Below are 17,241 nucleotides of genomic sequence, written 5' to 3' on the forward strand. Positions count from 1 at the left end.
CCCCTATCAGTGGACTTGGGGAGTGGCATGCATGCAGAAAGGGGAGGGAGGGTGGGATCAGGAGGGGAGGAGGGAGGGGCTTATGGGGGGATACAAAATGAACAAAGTGTAATTAATAAAAAATGCATTATTCTCCAACCACATTGATACACATAATTTTTATTTTAAATGAATAACTCAAAGTGGCACAAAGCTATAAAAATAACAGTAAGGACAGCTAATATGAACTGTGCTCAGTATTTAAATAGGTGATTTATAGGTTATTTTATAGTTATTAAAATTAAACTCTATAATGACCTCAGAGGAAGGACGCAGTCTGAAAGAAAAAGTGATAAAAATCATTTGTTCCATTCACATTGTCAGTAAGTAATGATGTTTACATAATACTTCCCGCTGAGACATGGGTGTGTGAGTTGGGTGTATGAGTTCCCAATTTGGTAAAACATTTCTATGAATGATCTCACACCCAGAGGTTTGTCTCTTACTTGAGTCTAAGTCTCATCAAATTGGCTATAATATTGACCATCATAGTCTCCAACAGCTCAAAATTATTCTGGAGAAAAGAACAATGCTGGTGACATCACAGTACTTGATTTCAAGCCATACTACAGAGCCCTAGTACCAAAAATTATATGACACAAAACAACACTGGAGTACAAAGAATAGAAGAGGCGACCATGAAATAAGACCTCACGTTTACAAAATGTCAAAAATATTCACTGAGAAAAAATAGCCTCTCCAGCAAGTAGTGCTGGTTAAAATTCATAGAAGAGTATAATTACATTCCTGCTTCTCACCATGTACAACAATTATTTCATAGTAACTAAAATAAACATACTATGATATTTTTACACACTGCAAAACAACTTTAAAGTGGTATTAGATTTTAGAATCATTTTTTCTCACCTGTAGAAAGGTCTGCCTGGTAATCCTAAAGGATCAATGAATGCACGTTCAAGATACATCAGCTGGTCATTCATAATTCTCAGTAATATGGGGCTAAAAAGGAAAGTATTAAAGTCACACCTTCAGGGAGATATGAACACTGTCTGGCAAACTAAAAGTCCGTAACAAAATATACATCACTGATGCATTTTAAAATATTGTACCATGCAAATGAAGAATATCAGTAACATTATAGAAACTGAACATCAAACTCAATGGAGAGAAACTGAAATCAATCCCACTGAAATCAGGGACAAGAGAAGGCTGCCCACTCTCTCCAAACCTCTTCAACATAGTACTTGAAGTCCTAGCCAGAGCCATAAGACAACTAAAGGAGATCAAGGGGATATAAATCGGAAAGGAAGAGGTCAAAGTGTCACTATTCGCAGATGATATGATAGTATATATGAGCGACCCCAAAAATTCAACCAGAGAACTCCTTCAGCTGATAAACACCTTCAGCAAAGTGGCAGGATACAAAATCAACTCAAAGAAATCAGAAGCCCTCCTCTATACCAAAGGCAAAAGGGCCGAGAAAGAAATTAGGGAAACAACACCCTTCACAATAGCCATAAGTATCTTGGGGTGACACTAACCAAGCAAGTGAAAGACCTGTTTGAGAAAAACTTCAAGTCTCTGAAGAAAGAAATTGAAGAAGATCTCAGAAGATGAAAAGATCTCCTGTGCTCATGGATTGGTAGGATTAACATTGTGAAAATGGCCATTCTGCTAAAAGCAATCTACAGATTCAATGCAATTCCCATCAAAATACCAACTCAATTTTTTACAGACCTTGAAAAAAAGATTCTCAGTTTCTACAGATTGAAAAATAATATTCACCAACCCTTTATCTGACAGAGGGCTAATATCAAGTATATACAAAGAACTAAAGAAGCCGAAAAGCAGCAAACCAAGTAATCCAATGAAAAAATGGGGAACAGAGCTAAACAGAGAATTCTCAACAGAGGAATATCGAATGGCAGAGAAACACTTAAAGAAATGCTCATCCTCATTAGCCATCAGGGAAATGCAAATCAAAACGACCCTGAGATATCACCTTACACCCATCAGAATTGCCAAGATGAAAAACTTAAGGGACAACACATGCTGGAGAGGTTGTGGAGAAAGGGGAACCCTCCTCCACTGCTGGTGGGAATGTAAACTGGTACAAACACTCTGGAAATCTATCTGGTGTTATTTTAATTATAAATACATATATTATTATATTACGTTACATTTTGGACATACTTGCTTTTGTCAAAGTCTTGAAGTCTCTGATTGAACTTGGATGCAATCTCTGTAAAATTATTTACTGCAGAAAACAGTGAATCTGAAACGGAAATTCAAACTGTCAAACACTTTAAGACCATAACTTTTAAAGGAGGTAGAGCTATGCCTGGAGTCTCAGCACTAGGAAGCTGAAGTTAGGGGATCACTACAGCACAGACGTTTAATACCAGCTGCTGCAAGATATCCACATGCATTTTGGTAAAAGAAACAATGCTCTATGGTTTCCAATAGTGTCTGTACACCTAAAGATGCGAAAACAATATAGAGAACTATTTGCTTTTATGAGGTATTTATATTTTTGAGCATCTGTGTAATTAAAAACATCTTACTAGAAAAAGAATATATAATCCAGTATAACAGAAATAACAATGAGAAATCATTAAAAACACAAAAATGAATTTGAAAGATAAGTTGTAACATACCAAATGATACCATATACTCCTTCATCTCTTGTGGATGTTTCATTGAAATGTTGTAGATGTTTTCCGCATGCTTTTTCAGAGCTAGAGCATAACCTTGACAGTCAAAAGGAAGCACTATAGAGTTGGCCAATTCAAATACCATCCCTCCTCGAACCTGGGCCACAGTGAGGTGATATTTAAATGTTGGATCATAAAATTTTTCTACCAACTCATATGTTTCATAGATGCTGTGGTAGAGTGGATAGCTGCTGACTTTGTTGGTTTTCTAGAAAACAAAATGTATCTCTTTAAGATAGCTCATAACAAGAAACATAGTATCGTGTTTACTGTGCTATTGTAAAGGTGGTTTGATCACTAGCAGAGAAAGACCATGTAAACTTAGAAACATAGGACTTAGTAATAAACTACTCTGGACATGTGCAGATGAAAACACATGGTGCAAAAACAAAGTGAAAGTGTTCCTTGGGCGACACCTAAGAGAGCTGTCAACAAAATTATCAGAGATGTGGAAATGTGTTGAGAGTCCCAAGAAAGGCCTGTACAGTGTTACAGTAGAAAAGAATTTAAGAAAATTATTAAGCACAAATGCAGCAATATTACAAAGCAGATTGTAGGTGAATATGCCAAATCATTTATTATTGACTACCACAGATATCTCCAGGAAACAGCATGCTGAAGTGGGTAAACCAAACAGGGAGGACCTAGTAAAGAACCGGGAATCCTAATAAGGAGAGAGAAGTGATACTCAAAAAGGCACAGTGAAAGCTGCATATGTGAAAATCAAGGACTTTTCACACAGTGAACTGATGACTGATGTCTTTTTATCTTTTCCCAATATACTCCTCTTTCATTTATATAAAACACTTCATTTAATGTCATGCTGAAGAGACAGAGACTCCAGCATTATTAATGATGGATGAGTTTTATTCTGATTTCAAAACTGATTATCAAGGATTTTTGACAATTGCCTGAATTTTGGTTGCTTTAGTTTCTTAGATGTATCTATTCTCATCATAACCTCCATATAAGCCAACATAACTTTTCACCCCCAAAGAGACAAGCAAATAACTTGTTCAAGAAAAAAAAAGACTTCCAAACATTCACTGCTGTCTGAATATTCCCATCTGACTTTAGGATTTGAGCACAATGGGAATTCAGAGTTGTAGCCAATCTTCTTCTCTGTGATTATGTCTTTCCTTGTGATCATCTTGAATAGAGTTTCCCTTGTGTTTTCAAAACAACTCTGAGATTCCATCTTATATCCATCAGAATGGCCAAGAGCAAAAACTCAAGTGACAACACATGCTGGAGAGGATATGGAGAAAGGGCAATCCTCCTCCATTGCTGGTGTTACTTTAAACTTGTATAATCACTTTGAGAATTAATCTGGTGCTTTATCAGAAATTTGGGAATATGGTAGCTCAAGATCAAGGTATACCATTCCTGGACTTATGCCCAAAACCTGTTCCACCATTCAACATTGACATTTGCTCAACTATGTTCATGGAAGCTTTAGAATATTAGCAATATAATATAAGATAACCATACTAAAATCTAAAGACCTAAAGAAGCTAAACAAAAAAGGAGAAGTCTAGGGAGGATGCTTAAATCTCATTCAGAATGGCAAAAAGGATAGACACCAGAAGTGGTGGGAGATAGGGAACAGGACAGGAGCTTACCATAGAGGCCCTCTGAAAGTCTCCACCCAACAGGGGATCGAAGCAGATGCTGAGACACATAGCCAAATTTGGGCAGAGTGCAGGGAGTCTCATGGGAAGGGATGGCATAGAAAGTCCTGGAGAGGACAAGTGCTCCACAAGGAGACTAACAATGTTAAAAAAAATCTGAGCCCAGGGGTCCTGCAGAGACTGATTTACCAACCAAGGACCATGCATGGACAGGACCTAGATCCCTTGCTCAGATATTGTCAATAGGAAGCTCAGTTTCCATGTAGGTTCCCAAGTAAGCGGAGCAGGGTCTGCCTCTGTCACAAACTCTAACTCGGTTGCCTGCTCTTTCTTTACTTCCTCCTGGTGATGCAGCTTTGCTAGACCACAGAGATAAAGGATCCAGGCAGTCCTGATGAAACTTAATAAGCTAAGGTCAGATGGCGGGGATAAAAAACTTCCCCTTTCAGTGGGCTAGAGGAAGGGGATAGAAGGGAAGAGGGAGGGAGAATGGGACTGGAAGGAGATAAGGGAGGTGCCTAAAAATAAGTAAATAAATAAATGAATAAATAAATTAATTGATATCCTAAAAAAATAATTGTTCTGGCTACAATTTGGCACAAGCTAAGTTCATCCTAGAAGAGGGACTCTCAACTGAGAGAATGCCTCCATAAGATCAGGCTGTAAACGAGGCTGTAGGGCATTTTATTAATTAGATTTTATAAATTACACACTATGTAAAAAAATTAAATTTATTTATTTTATTAATTACACATTGTGCACTTTGTATCCCAGCTGTAGCTCCCTCCCTCTTCCCCTCCTAACCCCATCCTGTCTCCCTCTTCTACTCCAATGCCCCTCCCCCAGTCCACTTATAGGAGAGGTCCTCCTCCCCTTCCATCTAACCCTAGTCTATCAGGTCTCATCAGGACTGGCTGCATTGTCTTCCTCTGTGGCCTGGTAAGGTTGCAGCTGCTTCCCCATTAGGGGAAGGTGATCAAAGAGCCAATTCATGTCCCAGACTGTCCCTGTTCCCATTACTAGGGAACCCTCTTGGGCACTGAGCTGCCATGGACTACATCTGTGCAGGATTATCTCCATGACACACTTTTAAAACATAAAACTAAAATTTATCAATCACAGCAGTGAAAGGAATGGAGTGCCCCCACCACAAGCCCAGCAGTGGTGAATGCCATTGCTGTCCTTTGTATACTCCATTTCCTTGCACAAAGCTTCACCTTCCATTCCCAGAGGTCTACTGCCATCAGGGACTGCTAGGTGAGACCCCCCCCCACCCCGCACACAATTCCATTCTCTGCCTACCCAGTCCCCCAAAAGCACTCCCAATAGCAGTGAACTGCACCTACTTCCCTGGGTTCCATTTTCTGAGCCACAATTCTATCTGCATTACTAGGGGCCTGCCAATACTAGGAACAACAAATGGATAAAGGCCAGTGTAAAAATGCCCAAAACAGCCTCTGAAAGACTTCACCCAGCATATTAAAGCAGATGAGAGACTCATAGCCAAATTTTGAGCAGACGGCAGAAAATTTTTTAAATAAAGGGGGAGATAGAAAGACCTGGAGGGGACAGGAGCTCCGCAAGGAGAGCAACAAAACACAAAAATCTGGGCCCGGGGCTCTTTTATGACACTGATACTCCAATCAAGGACCATGTGTGGAGATAACCTAGAACTCCTACATAGATGTAGTCCATGGCAGCTTAGTGTCCAAGTGGGTACCCTAGTAAGGGGAACAAGGGCTGTCTCTGACATGAAGTCGGTGGCTGGTTCTTTGATCACCTCCCCCTGAGGGGAGAACAGCCTTACCATGCTACAGAGGAAGACAATGCAGCCAGTCCTGATGAGACTTGATAAGCTAGGGTCAGAGGAAAGGGGAGGAGGACTTCCCCTGTAAGTGGACTGGGGGAGGGGCATGGGAGGAGAGAGGGAAAGAGGGTGGGATTGGAAGGGGTTCAAGGAGGGGGCTACAGTTGGGATACAAAGTGAATAAACTGTAATAAATAAAAAATAAAATTTTAAAAAGAATAAAGGACTGAAATAAAAAGAGTAAGTCCTTGAACAACAACAACAACAAAAAGAATACCCTCAACAAGAGTCAGGTCAACGGCACCACTAGAATCCAGCAAGCTGGATTATTTTACTACACCAAACCCTGTAGAGCATAACACAGTTAAAGAACAGGAAAATGACCTTAAATTTAAACTTATGAAGATGATATGGGCCTTTAGAGAGAAAGTGAATAAATCCCTTAAAGAAATAGAGGAAAATACAAACAGGTGAAGGAAATGAATATAACCATTTAAGACCTGAAAATGGAAGCAGAAGCAATAAAGAATACACAAACTGGCACAATCTTAGAGATGGAAAACATAGGTAGGAGAACAAGAACTATAGACTCAAGCATCATCAATAGAATACAGAAGATTAAAGGGAGAAGCTCAGCGTAGAATATATAATAGACAATACTATTATTAGGGTTAAAGAAAATGTTAAATCTAAAAATATTCTAACCCAAAACATCCAAGAAGTTGGGGACACTGTGAAAAGACCAAACATAAGAATAATAGGAATAGAAGAATGAGAAAATTCCCCATTCCAAGGCTGAGAAAATGTTTTCAATATATATAATTCTTCTTTGTAAGCATGAACTTAAAAATATATCTAATAAAATAGACTTTCAACCAAAATTAAACTAAAGAGATGTGGTGAAACACTTCATACTCATCAAAGGAAAAATCCATTAAGATGTGACTCTTTATCTTCCAAATACACACATTTCTAAAAGAAATATGACTAAAGCTTAGACCACACACTGAATGACCCACATTAATCATCCCACTCTCACCCATGGACAAGTCATACAAACAGAAACTAAACAGAGAAATAATGAAACTGACAAACATTATGAATCAAGTGAATGTAACATATATTTACAGAATATTTTACCCTAACATGAAAGAATATAGCTTCTTATCAGCACCTCACAGAGCCTTCTCCAAAAATGGTCATATAGTCAATCACAAAAAGAGCCGCAGGAGATACAAGAAAGTGAAATAACATCCTGTATCTTATTACACCACCATAGATTAGAGCTAGATTTCAACAATGACAGAAACAACAGAAAGCATACAATACTCAATGACTATTGGGTCAAGAAAAAAATAAAGAAAGTAAGGATTTTCTAAGATTCGATGAAAATGAAGTTAACATACCCAAACCTATAGGACACAATGAAACCAGTGCTATTCATAAAGAACTTGGAGAGATAGCATGCTAGCAACTTAATGACATACCTGAAAGCTCTACAACAAAATGAAGCAAACACACCCAAGAGGAATAGTTGGCAGGAAATAATTAAAATCAAGGTTGAAATCAATTAATTATAAATAAAGAGAACAGTACCAAGAATCAATGAAACCAAGAGTTGGTTCTTTGACAAAATAAAAAAAAATAAACAAACTCTTAGCAAACTAACTACAAAGCATACAGAGAATCTCCAAATTTACAAAATCAGAAATGAAAGGGGAACATGACAACAAACACATAAGAAAAACAGGACCAAATGGTTTTAATGAAGAATTCTGCTAAACTTTCAAAGAAAAGCTGATAACTATACTCCTCAAACTATTCTACAAAACAAAAACAGAAAGGTAATTGCTGAACTCATTCTATTGGGCCATAGTCACTCTGATAACTAAACTATATAAATTCTCAACAAAGAAAATTTTAGATAAATTTCCCTTTTGAACATTGATGCAAAACTACTCAGTATAATTCTCACAAACCAAATCCAAGAACACAGCCAAAAGATCATTCATGATCAAGTAAGCTTCATCCCAGAGATGCAGGGATGGTTCAGTTATACAAAAAAACATAAATTTAATTCTCCATATAAGCAAAATGAAAGAAAAAGAAAACACATGATCATTTCATTAGATGATGAAAAAATCTTGCACAAAATCCAACACTCCTTCCTGATAAAAAGTTTTGCAGGCATCATGTGTTCAAGGAGCAAACATAAACACACTGAAGGCAATATATAACAACCTTATAATAAGGAGAGGGACATGGGTGGAGAAGAGGGAGGGTGGAATTGGAAGGGGAGGAGGGAGAGAGGCACAGGGGGGATACAAAGTGAATAAACTGTAATTAATAAAAATTTGAAAAATGGAAAAAAAATAACATCAAATTAAATGAAAAGAAACTTGAAAATTTTTCACTACAAACAGGGACAAGACAAGGCTGTCCAGTTTCTCCATTTCTATTCAATATAAGTACTTGAAAATTTATCTAAAGCAATAATATAACTAAAGAAGATCAAAGGGATACAAATTGGAAAGAAAAAATTCAAAGTGTCTCTACTGGCAAACAATATGAGAGTGTGCATGGTTCTACTGTAGAACTCCTACATCTTATAAACACCTTCTTCAGCAAAGTGGCTGAATACGAAATTAACTCAAAAAATCAGTAGTCCTCCTTTATACAAATGTGGGTTTTTTTAATTTTCATATATACTATCCTGCTCAAAACTCAAACCTAAGTGGATCAAAGACCTCAAGAAGAGCTGATAGAAGAAAACTTAGGAAGTAGCCTTGAACGCATTGACACAGGAGACAATTTCCTGAACAGAACACCAACAGCTCAGACACTAAGATCAACATTTATTAAATGGGACCTCATGAAACTGAAAAGCTTCTGTAAGACAAAGGACACCATCAACAGGGAAAAACACAACAGCAAATCAGACAGAGGGCTAATATCCAAAATATATAAAGAACTGAAGATATTAGACAACAACAAGCCAAACAACCCAATTAAAGAATGGGGAACAGAGCTAAACAGAGAATTCTCAACAGAAAAATCTTTAATGGCCGAGAAGCATTTAAAGAATTATTCAACATACTTAATCATCAGGGAAATGCTAATCAAAACAACTCAGATTCCATCTTACACCTGTCAGAATGGCTTAGATTGAAAACTCAAGCAACAGCTTGTTCTGGCGAGGATGTGGAGCAAGGGGAACACTCCTACATAGCTGGTGGGAATGAAAATGTGTACAACCTCATTGGAAATTTATCAGTTTCTCCAAAAACTGGAAATAGTTCTATGTCAAAACTCAGCTATACCACTCCTGGGCATATACCCAAAGGATGCTGTACTGTAATGCAAGGACTCTTGCTCACCTATGTTCACAGACGCTTCATTTGTAATAGCCAGAAACTAGAAAACAGCCCAGATGTCCCTTAACTAAAGAATGTATAAATCAAATATGGTACATTTAAACAGTGGAATATTCCTCAGTTATTTAAAAAATAGCATCATGAATCTTGCAGGCAAATGGCTAGAACCAGAAACTGTCATCCTGAGTGAGGTAACACAGACCCAGAAAGACCAACATGGTATGTACTCACTTGTAAGTAGATACTAGCCATAAAGAACAGGATAACCAGGCTGTAATCCACAGACCAAAAGAAGCTAAGTAACAAGAAGGGCACAAGGGAGGATGTTTGACTCTCACTGAGAAGGGAAAATAAAATAGATATGTGTGGTAGATGGAGGGAGGTATCTGGGTGGGTTGGGTGAGGAGGAAAACAGGAGGGATCAAGTGTGAGGAGGATGGAGAATGAGAAAACTGAAAGAAAGAACTAGAATTAGTATTAGGGGCATCTCTGGGACAAGTTAAAAATCTAGGACAATAGAAACTTCCAGGAATCTATAAGGGTGACTCTAGAGCTAAGACTTCTAGCAATAGGGTATATGAAACATGAAACAGTCACCTCCTGTAACCAGGCAAATCTTTCAATGGATGGTTGGGAATACCAACCGAGGCACAAAACCTTCGACCCACCCTTTTCCTGCCAATAAAGGGGACAAGGATAAAGAGGGAGTAGAAAGTGAAGGAATGGCAAACCAAAGTCTGGTCCAACTTGCATCCCATGTTGAGAGACAGAGTCCACCACTGAAACTATTAATATTCTGATATGCTTGCAGACAGGAGGCTAGCATGACAGTCATTTGAGTAGCTTTACCCAGCAGCCAATGAAAACAGATGCAGACACCCACAGCCAAACACAAGGCTGAGCATGGGGAATCTTGTGGAAGAAAGGGAGGAAGGTTTAAAGATCCAGAGAGGTCAAGTACACCACAAGAAAACCTACAGAATCAACCAACCATAGAGCATGCATGGGACAGACCAAAGTCCCCAAAACATATGTAACAGATGTACAGGGTAGTCTTCATGTGGTTCCTCTAACAGCAGGAGCAGGGGCTGGCTCTGACTGTTGCCTGTCTTTGTATCCCTTTCTCCTAACTGGACAGATAGCCTTGTCTAGACAAAGCAGGTTGATGTCCATAGGAGCCCTCCCCTTCACTGAGGATAAAGGAAGGAAGGCATAAGGATAGGGGAGCCCTGCAGACTCTCAAAGCAGACGCTGAGACTTATGGCCAACTGTTGGGCAGAGTGCATGGAATCTTATGTAAGAAGTGGGAAATAGTAAGATCTGGAAGGGACAGGAACCCCACAAGGAGAGCAACAGAACCAGAAAATTTGAACACAGGGATCTTCCCAGAGACTCATACTCCAACCAAGTACCATGCATGGAGATAACCTTGAACCCCTGCACAGATGTATCCCATGGCAGTTTAGTGTCCAAGTGGGTTCCATAGTAATAAGAAGAGGGACTGCCTCTGACATGAACTGATTGGCCTGCTCTTTGATCACCTCCCCCTGTGGGGAGAGCAGCCTTACCAGGCCACAGAAGATGACAATGCAGTCACTCCTGATGAGATCTGATAGACTAAGATCAGAAGGAAGGAGAGGAGGACCTCCCCTATCAGTGGACTTGGGGAGGGGCATGCGTGAAGAAGGGGGAGGGAGGGTGGGATCAGGGGGGGGAGGAGGGAGGGGCTTATGGGGGGATACAAAGTGAATAAAGTGTAATTAAAAACAAAAAACAAAACAATAATAATAATAATAAAAGGGAATAAAAATTACTTATGAGTTTATTGTATTATACCAATTTTTTGCTCAGAGATTTGTTGTTTATTTGATGATTTGAACTACAGTAACAAACAAAAATCTAAATATTGTTAGGTCGTGCTGATTTTGATTATTTTTTAGTGAAAGTAAAGAAAGATGAACCCAAGATAATTCTCACTAATTTATATGATGAAGTAAAAACTGAGTCACCAAATAAGTAAAACAAGGTACATTTAAGGCCCTGGTTCTCAACCTTTCTAGTGCCTTAATAGAGTATCTCATGTTATGATAAATCCCAAACATAAAACTATTTTATTGCTACTTTATAATTGTAACTTTGCTATGTTATGAACGGTAATGTAAGTATCTGATATACAGGATATGTGATAGGTCGACCCTGTGACCCGCAAGAAGTCTTGACCCCCAGGTTGAGAACTGCTGATTTAATGAAAAACATTGTGTTCAAGTCTGCAGAAAGTAGTATGAATTGCAGCTGGAATGTGAATACAGGCTCAGGGCAACAAAAGTAGGGCAATGAACCAATCAGACATTTCCATATGGCTTTCCAATCCTTCACTTTCTCTAATGTAGTTTTTGAAGTAAAACATTAATTTAGTTAAAATATACCCAGATTTAATCCTTAAGAATCACTTATTTAAATCGCAAACTTAGACTTACCCAATTTTTAGTGTATCGGGCTCTGCCCGAAGCAATTCCGAGTCTTTGAAAAAACACTTCAAAGTCATTGCCAGAGCCGAGTTTGTTAATCCTTTGAGAGATAAAGTAGTAGAATTAATTCATAGTACACTGCTAATTGTATAAAGATCAAAGGTCAAATACCAAATTCTAGTTATACTAATACAAATATGAGAGCGTTAGACATACAACTGAAATAAGATATTTCTTATGGTGCTGAAAAATGTGCTTCCTCTATAATACCATTCTATGGAGAGGAAATTTTATATATCACAGTTTATTTAAAGATTTCAAAGACTGTGGAATGCTTTCCATCAAAATATTTGTTTCAGAGCCAGGGGTGGCTCCATAATCCCAGCACTCAGGGAGGCAGCGACAGGGAGATCTCTGTGAGTTCGAGGCCAGCCTGAACTACAAAGTGAATCCAGGACAACCAAGGCTACACAAAGAAACCCTGTTGTGAAAAACCAAAAAAAACAAACAAACAAACAAACAAACAAAAACAAAGAAACAAAAAAATCAACAAAACAAAATATTTCATCTGTGTTTGGTGAATAAGCTAGTGAAAGGACTAATCCTTATTCGGATCATTAGGATACAAATTCCATCAGATTATAGTAGAGTATTCACACTGTAGATGTCACCTCTACAAACTACTGATATGTTTCCTTCCTCTTGCATGTAAAGATACCACCACTAACAGTGTTATAATATTATCAGAGTAAACAAAATACTTGTTAATTTCATTCAGTAGAATGAATAACGACAGACTGACAAGTGATATTTGGCAGGAATTGTGTTTCATTTTCTCCATTGTAACCTTTTATATGTACAATGTGCAAGCATCTTGTATCCTAATGGGCACTATGCTTCTCCCTTGGGTTCCCTAGTAGGGATACAGGGACTGTCTCTGACATGATCACATGATCACTCTGATCACCTCCCCCTGGAAGAGTGTAGCCTTGCCAGGCCACAGAGGAAGATGATGCAGCCAGTCCTGATGAGACCTGATAGGGTAGGGTCTGATAGAATGGGAGGAGGTCCTCCCCTATCAGGGGAATAGAGAAGGAGCATAGAGGGCGAAAAGGAAGGATGGGTGGGGTTGGAAGGAGAGGAGAAAGGGGGCTACAGCAGGGATACAAAGTGAATAAATTGTAATAAACAAACAAATAAATAAATTTTAAAACAAACAAAAATATTAGTTATTTTTTACAGTGTAATTTGAAGGGCCCTTGATGTTAGAAGCTTGGCTGCTGCCTCTTGCACACAGCTTACTCAAAAATCGATTTTGCAAACTTCATATTTATTTTCAAAACACAGGATAATGTTTTACTGTAAACCTAAGCACTGGGTTTATTTGTCAGAGTTCAAAGCATTTTGAAAGTTACTTCTTACTAACAACTGAAACAAATGACCCTCTTATTTCAAAAACAATTCAAACAGCAACCAAACTTGATAGAATGGGTGGGATTTTTGTGTTACCTGGGCATTCCAATGAAGTCGGGTGAAGGACTCTTTTCTTTCCAACTGTCATAAAGAGATTTGCCTTCAAAGCCTTCATCAGGGCTTTGTAGCTACACAAGTTAAAAAGTTAAAAAGACAAGAATACTCACAAAACTGATGCATAAGCATAAATGTCCATTAATGAGAAAATGAGGAGTCAAAGTACATTTCAGAAACAAACTTTGAGCAGCCTGCAGGGAATCTTAGAAAAGAAAGGGGAGATAGCAAGACCTGGAGAGGACAGGAGCTCCACAATGAGAGCAGCAGAACCAAAATATCTGGACACAGGGGTCTTTTCTGAGACTGATACTCCAACCAAGGACTATTCATGGATATAACCTAGAACCCCTGCTCAGAAGTAGCCCATGGCAGCTCAGTCTCCAAGTGGGTACCCTAGTAAGGGGAACAGGGACTGTCTCTGACATGAACTCAGTGGCTGGCTCTTTGACCACCTCCCCTTTATCGGGGAGCAGCCTTGCCAGACCACAGAGGAGGACAATGCAGCCAGTTCGGATGAGACTGGATAAGCTAGGGTCAGATTAAAGGAGGACCTCCCTTATCCCTGGAGTTGGAGAAGGGCACAGGAGGAGATGAGGAAGGGAGGGTAGGATTGGGAGGGGTGAGGGAGGGCGCTACAGCTGGGATACAAAGTGAATGAACTGTAATTAATATAAAAAACAACAAAAATAAACAGTGAGTGAACAATTTTTAAAAAAAGTTGCTGAGAATTATATAGCTGCTCTGTAGTGCTTTCCCGGTATGCTGGAGGCTTGGGGTTCAATGCCAAGCATAGGGATTTGGGATTTACAATACAAAATTTCTGGAGGGAAAATATCTCTACTTGTGTAAGCACAGGTATGACTGTGTGGGGTGCATAGAAAAGAATTCAGCAAATTATCGGCAAAGCGTTGTCTATGGAGGATCTAGGACAGTTTTCCTAGATCAAAGAAAACTATTCTCAAAACCATATACTTCTATTATTTTTTTTCCTGTTGCTATTGCTTCTTGTCTGTAGGATTTCAGCAGTTTTGATATATAATGAAATAAGTCATTAGATAACATAACAAAGTGTAATGCAATTAATGGCTTTTCTTTATCAATTGATTGCTCTTCGTGATTGTGCCTAACACCAGGATTTAAAATCATTGTCTGGCTTTATGGGCAAAAAACATAAAGGAGTAAAATATGACCCATTACTGAATTTTCAAATTAGAAAATATCAAGTTATACCAAGCGTATTTAATCAGCTGAGCATCATTAAAATTCCATAGCTATTTAGGTTCAGCAAAATAATTTGTCTAAAATTACATTTTATACTTAATAACTGTCAAGCGTAATAGATTTCAACAAGATTAGTTTAAAATTAAATTAAAATTAAACACCTGCACTATTTAAAAGTTTTTATACAAAAATATAGAGGTCAGTATACTATATTCTTTAACAAATTTATCTTTAAATAATTATATGAACACAAATTAGATGCCTCTAGGATGAGAAGAAAATTAGAAGATATATAAAATATGAATAAAGAAACAAAATTATTTCATTCACACTTTTAAATTTACTCTCCATTTTAAGAAGCATACATTTAAAAGTATAATACTGTGTTAATAAAATTATCTGTCTATCAAATAAATATGTTTTGACTTCAATTGTTTTATTCGAGGAAAACTAGCTGAGGCTGGTCAAACAAAGTTAAAAAACTACATGTATGTGCAAATGTAGAGTATGAGGACCTCAACCTTTACCTTAATACAACTACAACTTTCTGAGATTCAGCTTTATAACACTATCTTCTTTACAACTTAAATGAAATTAATTTAAGTTTTCTAAGGTGTGAAATATTAGAAACAAATTCATAAGGATGTTATTTATGGAATCACTTGAAAAGAAATTTTGCTTCCAGATGTCTAAATGATCATCCTAGTGACTTTTCAGAAACACAGAATGATGGCTCAGGAGGCCTAAATCTTTAGGTATTACCCTTTACATTGCATTACTATTACTCTTTAATTCTTAGCCATCAAATAAACATCTACAAAAATTCGCCCCCCCTCAAAAAAAAAAATAAGTTTCATGAATCACATACACCAACCCTGGCCCAGCAGTATTTTCACAGCTGTAGCAGGAGAGCACTAATTCAGGAGACGAACAGAACAAACTGCTAAGTTTCTGTGTCATTTGCCTTGAATTATTGAGCAATGAGGTTTCTCTGAAAAACTAGATTGAGATATTTAAATTTTACCTGCTACATAGAATCTGATAAAACTGCATTTAAACTGGGGAGATGGCTCAGAGGTTAAGAGTGTTGGCTGATCCTCCAAAGGTCCTGAGTTCAATTCTCAGCAACTACATGGTCTATAGTGAGATTTGGTGCCCTCTTCTGGCCTGTAGGCACACATGCAGGCAGAGTAATAGTAAGAGCTGGAGGGGACAGGAACTCCACAAGGAGAGCAACAGAACAAGATAATTTGAACACAGGGAACTTCCCAGAAAATCATACTCCAACCAAGGACTATTTGTGGAGATGACCTGGAACCCCTGCACAGGTGTAGCCCATGGCAGTTCAGTGTCCAAGTGGGTTACATAGTAATGGGAAGAGGGACTGCCTCTGACATAATCTGATTGGCTTGCTCGTTGATCACTTCCCCCTGAGGGGGGAGCAGCCTTACCAGGCCACAGTAGAGGACAATGCAGCCACTTTTGATGAGAACTGATAGCTAAGATCAGAAAGAAGAGGAGAACCTCCCCTATCAGTGGACTTGGGGAGTGGCATGCATGCAGAAAGGGGAGGGAGGGTGGGATCGGGAGGGGAGGAGGGAGGGGCTTATGGGGGGATACAAAATGAATAAAGTGTAATTAATAAAAATATTATCCACTATGACCAAGTAGGCTTCATCCCAGGTATGCAGGGGTGGTTCAATATACGGAAATCCATCAATGTGAGCCACCATATTAACAAACTGAAAGAAAAAAAACCACATGATAATCTCCCTAGATGCTGAAAAAGCATTTGACAAAATCCAACATCCATTCATGTTTAAAGTACTGGAGAGATCAGGGATACAAGGCACATATCTAAACATAGTAAAGGCGATATACAGCAAGCCTATAGCCAACATCAAACTGAACGGAGAGAAACTTAAAGCAATCCCACTGAAATCAGGGACAAGACAAGACTGCCCACTCTCTCCATATCTCTTCAACATAGTGCTGGAAGTCCTTGCTAGAGCAATAAGACAGTCGAAGGAGATCAAGGGGATACAGATGGGAAAGGAAGAAGTCAAATTATCACTATTTGCAGATGATATGATAGTATATATGAGTGACCCCAAAAACTCTACCAGGAAACTCCTACAGCTGATAAACACCTTCAGCAAAGTGGCCGGATACAAAATTAACTCAAAAAAATCAGTAGCACTCCTGTATACAAAAGACAAAAGGGCTGAGAAAGAAATTAGAGAAACAACACCATTCACAATAGCCACAAATGACATAAAGTACCTTGGTGTAGCCCTAACCAAGCAAGTCAAAGACTTGTATGAAAAAAATTTCAAGTCTCTGAAGAAAGAATTAGAGGAAGATATGAGAAGATGGAAAGATCTCCCATGCTCATGGCTTGGCAGGATTAACATAGTAAAAATGGCCATCTTACCAAAAGCAATCTACAGATTTAATGCAATTCCCATCAAATTGCCAACACCATTCTTTACAGAC

The 17,241-nt window shown here is 38.4% G+C and overlaps 1 protein-coding gene across 1 annotated transcript in view; it reads right to left on the reverse strand.

Moving 5' to 3' along the window:
- LOC129688681 (glutamate carboxypeptidase 2) overlaps positions 1–17,241 on the reverse strand; it is a 65,538-nt gene that overhangs the window by 866 nt on the left and 47,431 nt on the right. The window contains exons 11-15 of the mRNA XM_055623637.1: positions 13,504–13,595; positions 12,004–12,094; positions 2,658–2,922; positions 2,194–2,275; positions 907–999 (exon numbers count right to left, since the gene is read on the reverse strand). Of these exons, the coding sequence (XP_055479612.1) occupies positions 907–999; positions 2,194–2,275; positions 2,658–2,922; positions 12,004–12,094; positions 13,504–13,595 (623 nt within the window). The remainder of the gene's footprint in view (positions 1–906; positions 1,000–2,193; positions 2,276–2,657; positions 2,923–12,003; positions 12,095–13,503; positions 13,596–17,241) is intronic.

The sequence above is a fragment of the Psammomys obesus genome, unplaced genomic scaffold, assembly GCF_907164565.1.
Source record: "Psammomys obesus unplaced genomic scaffold, mPsaObe1.curated_primary_1811, whole genome shotgun sequence".
Taxonomy (NCBI): Eukaryota; Metazoa; Chordata; class Mammalia; order Rodentia; family Muridae; genus Psammomys; species Psammomys obesus.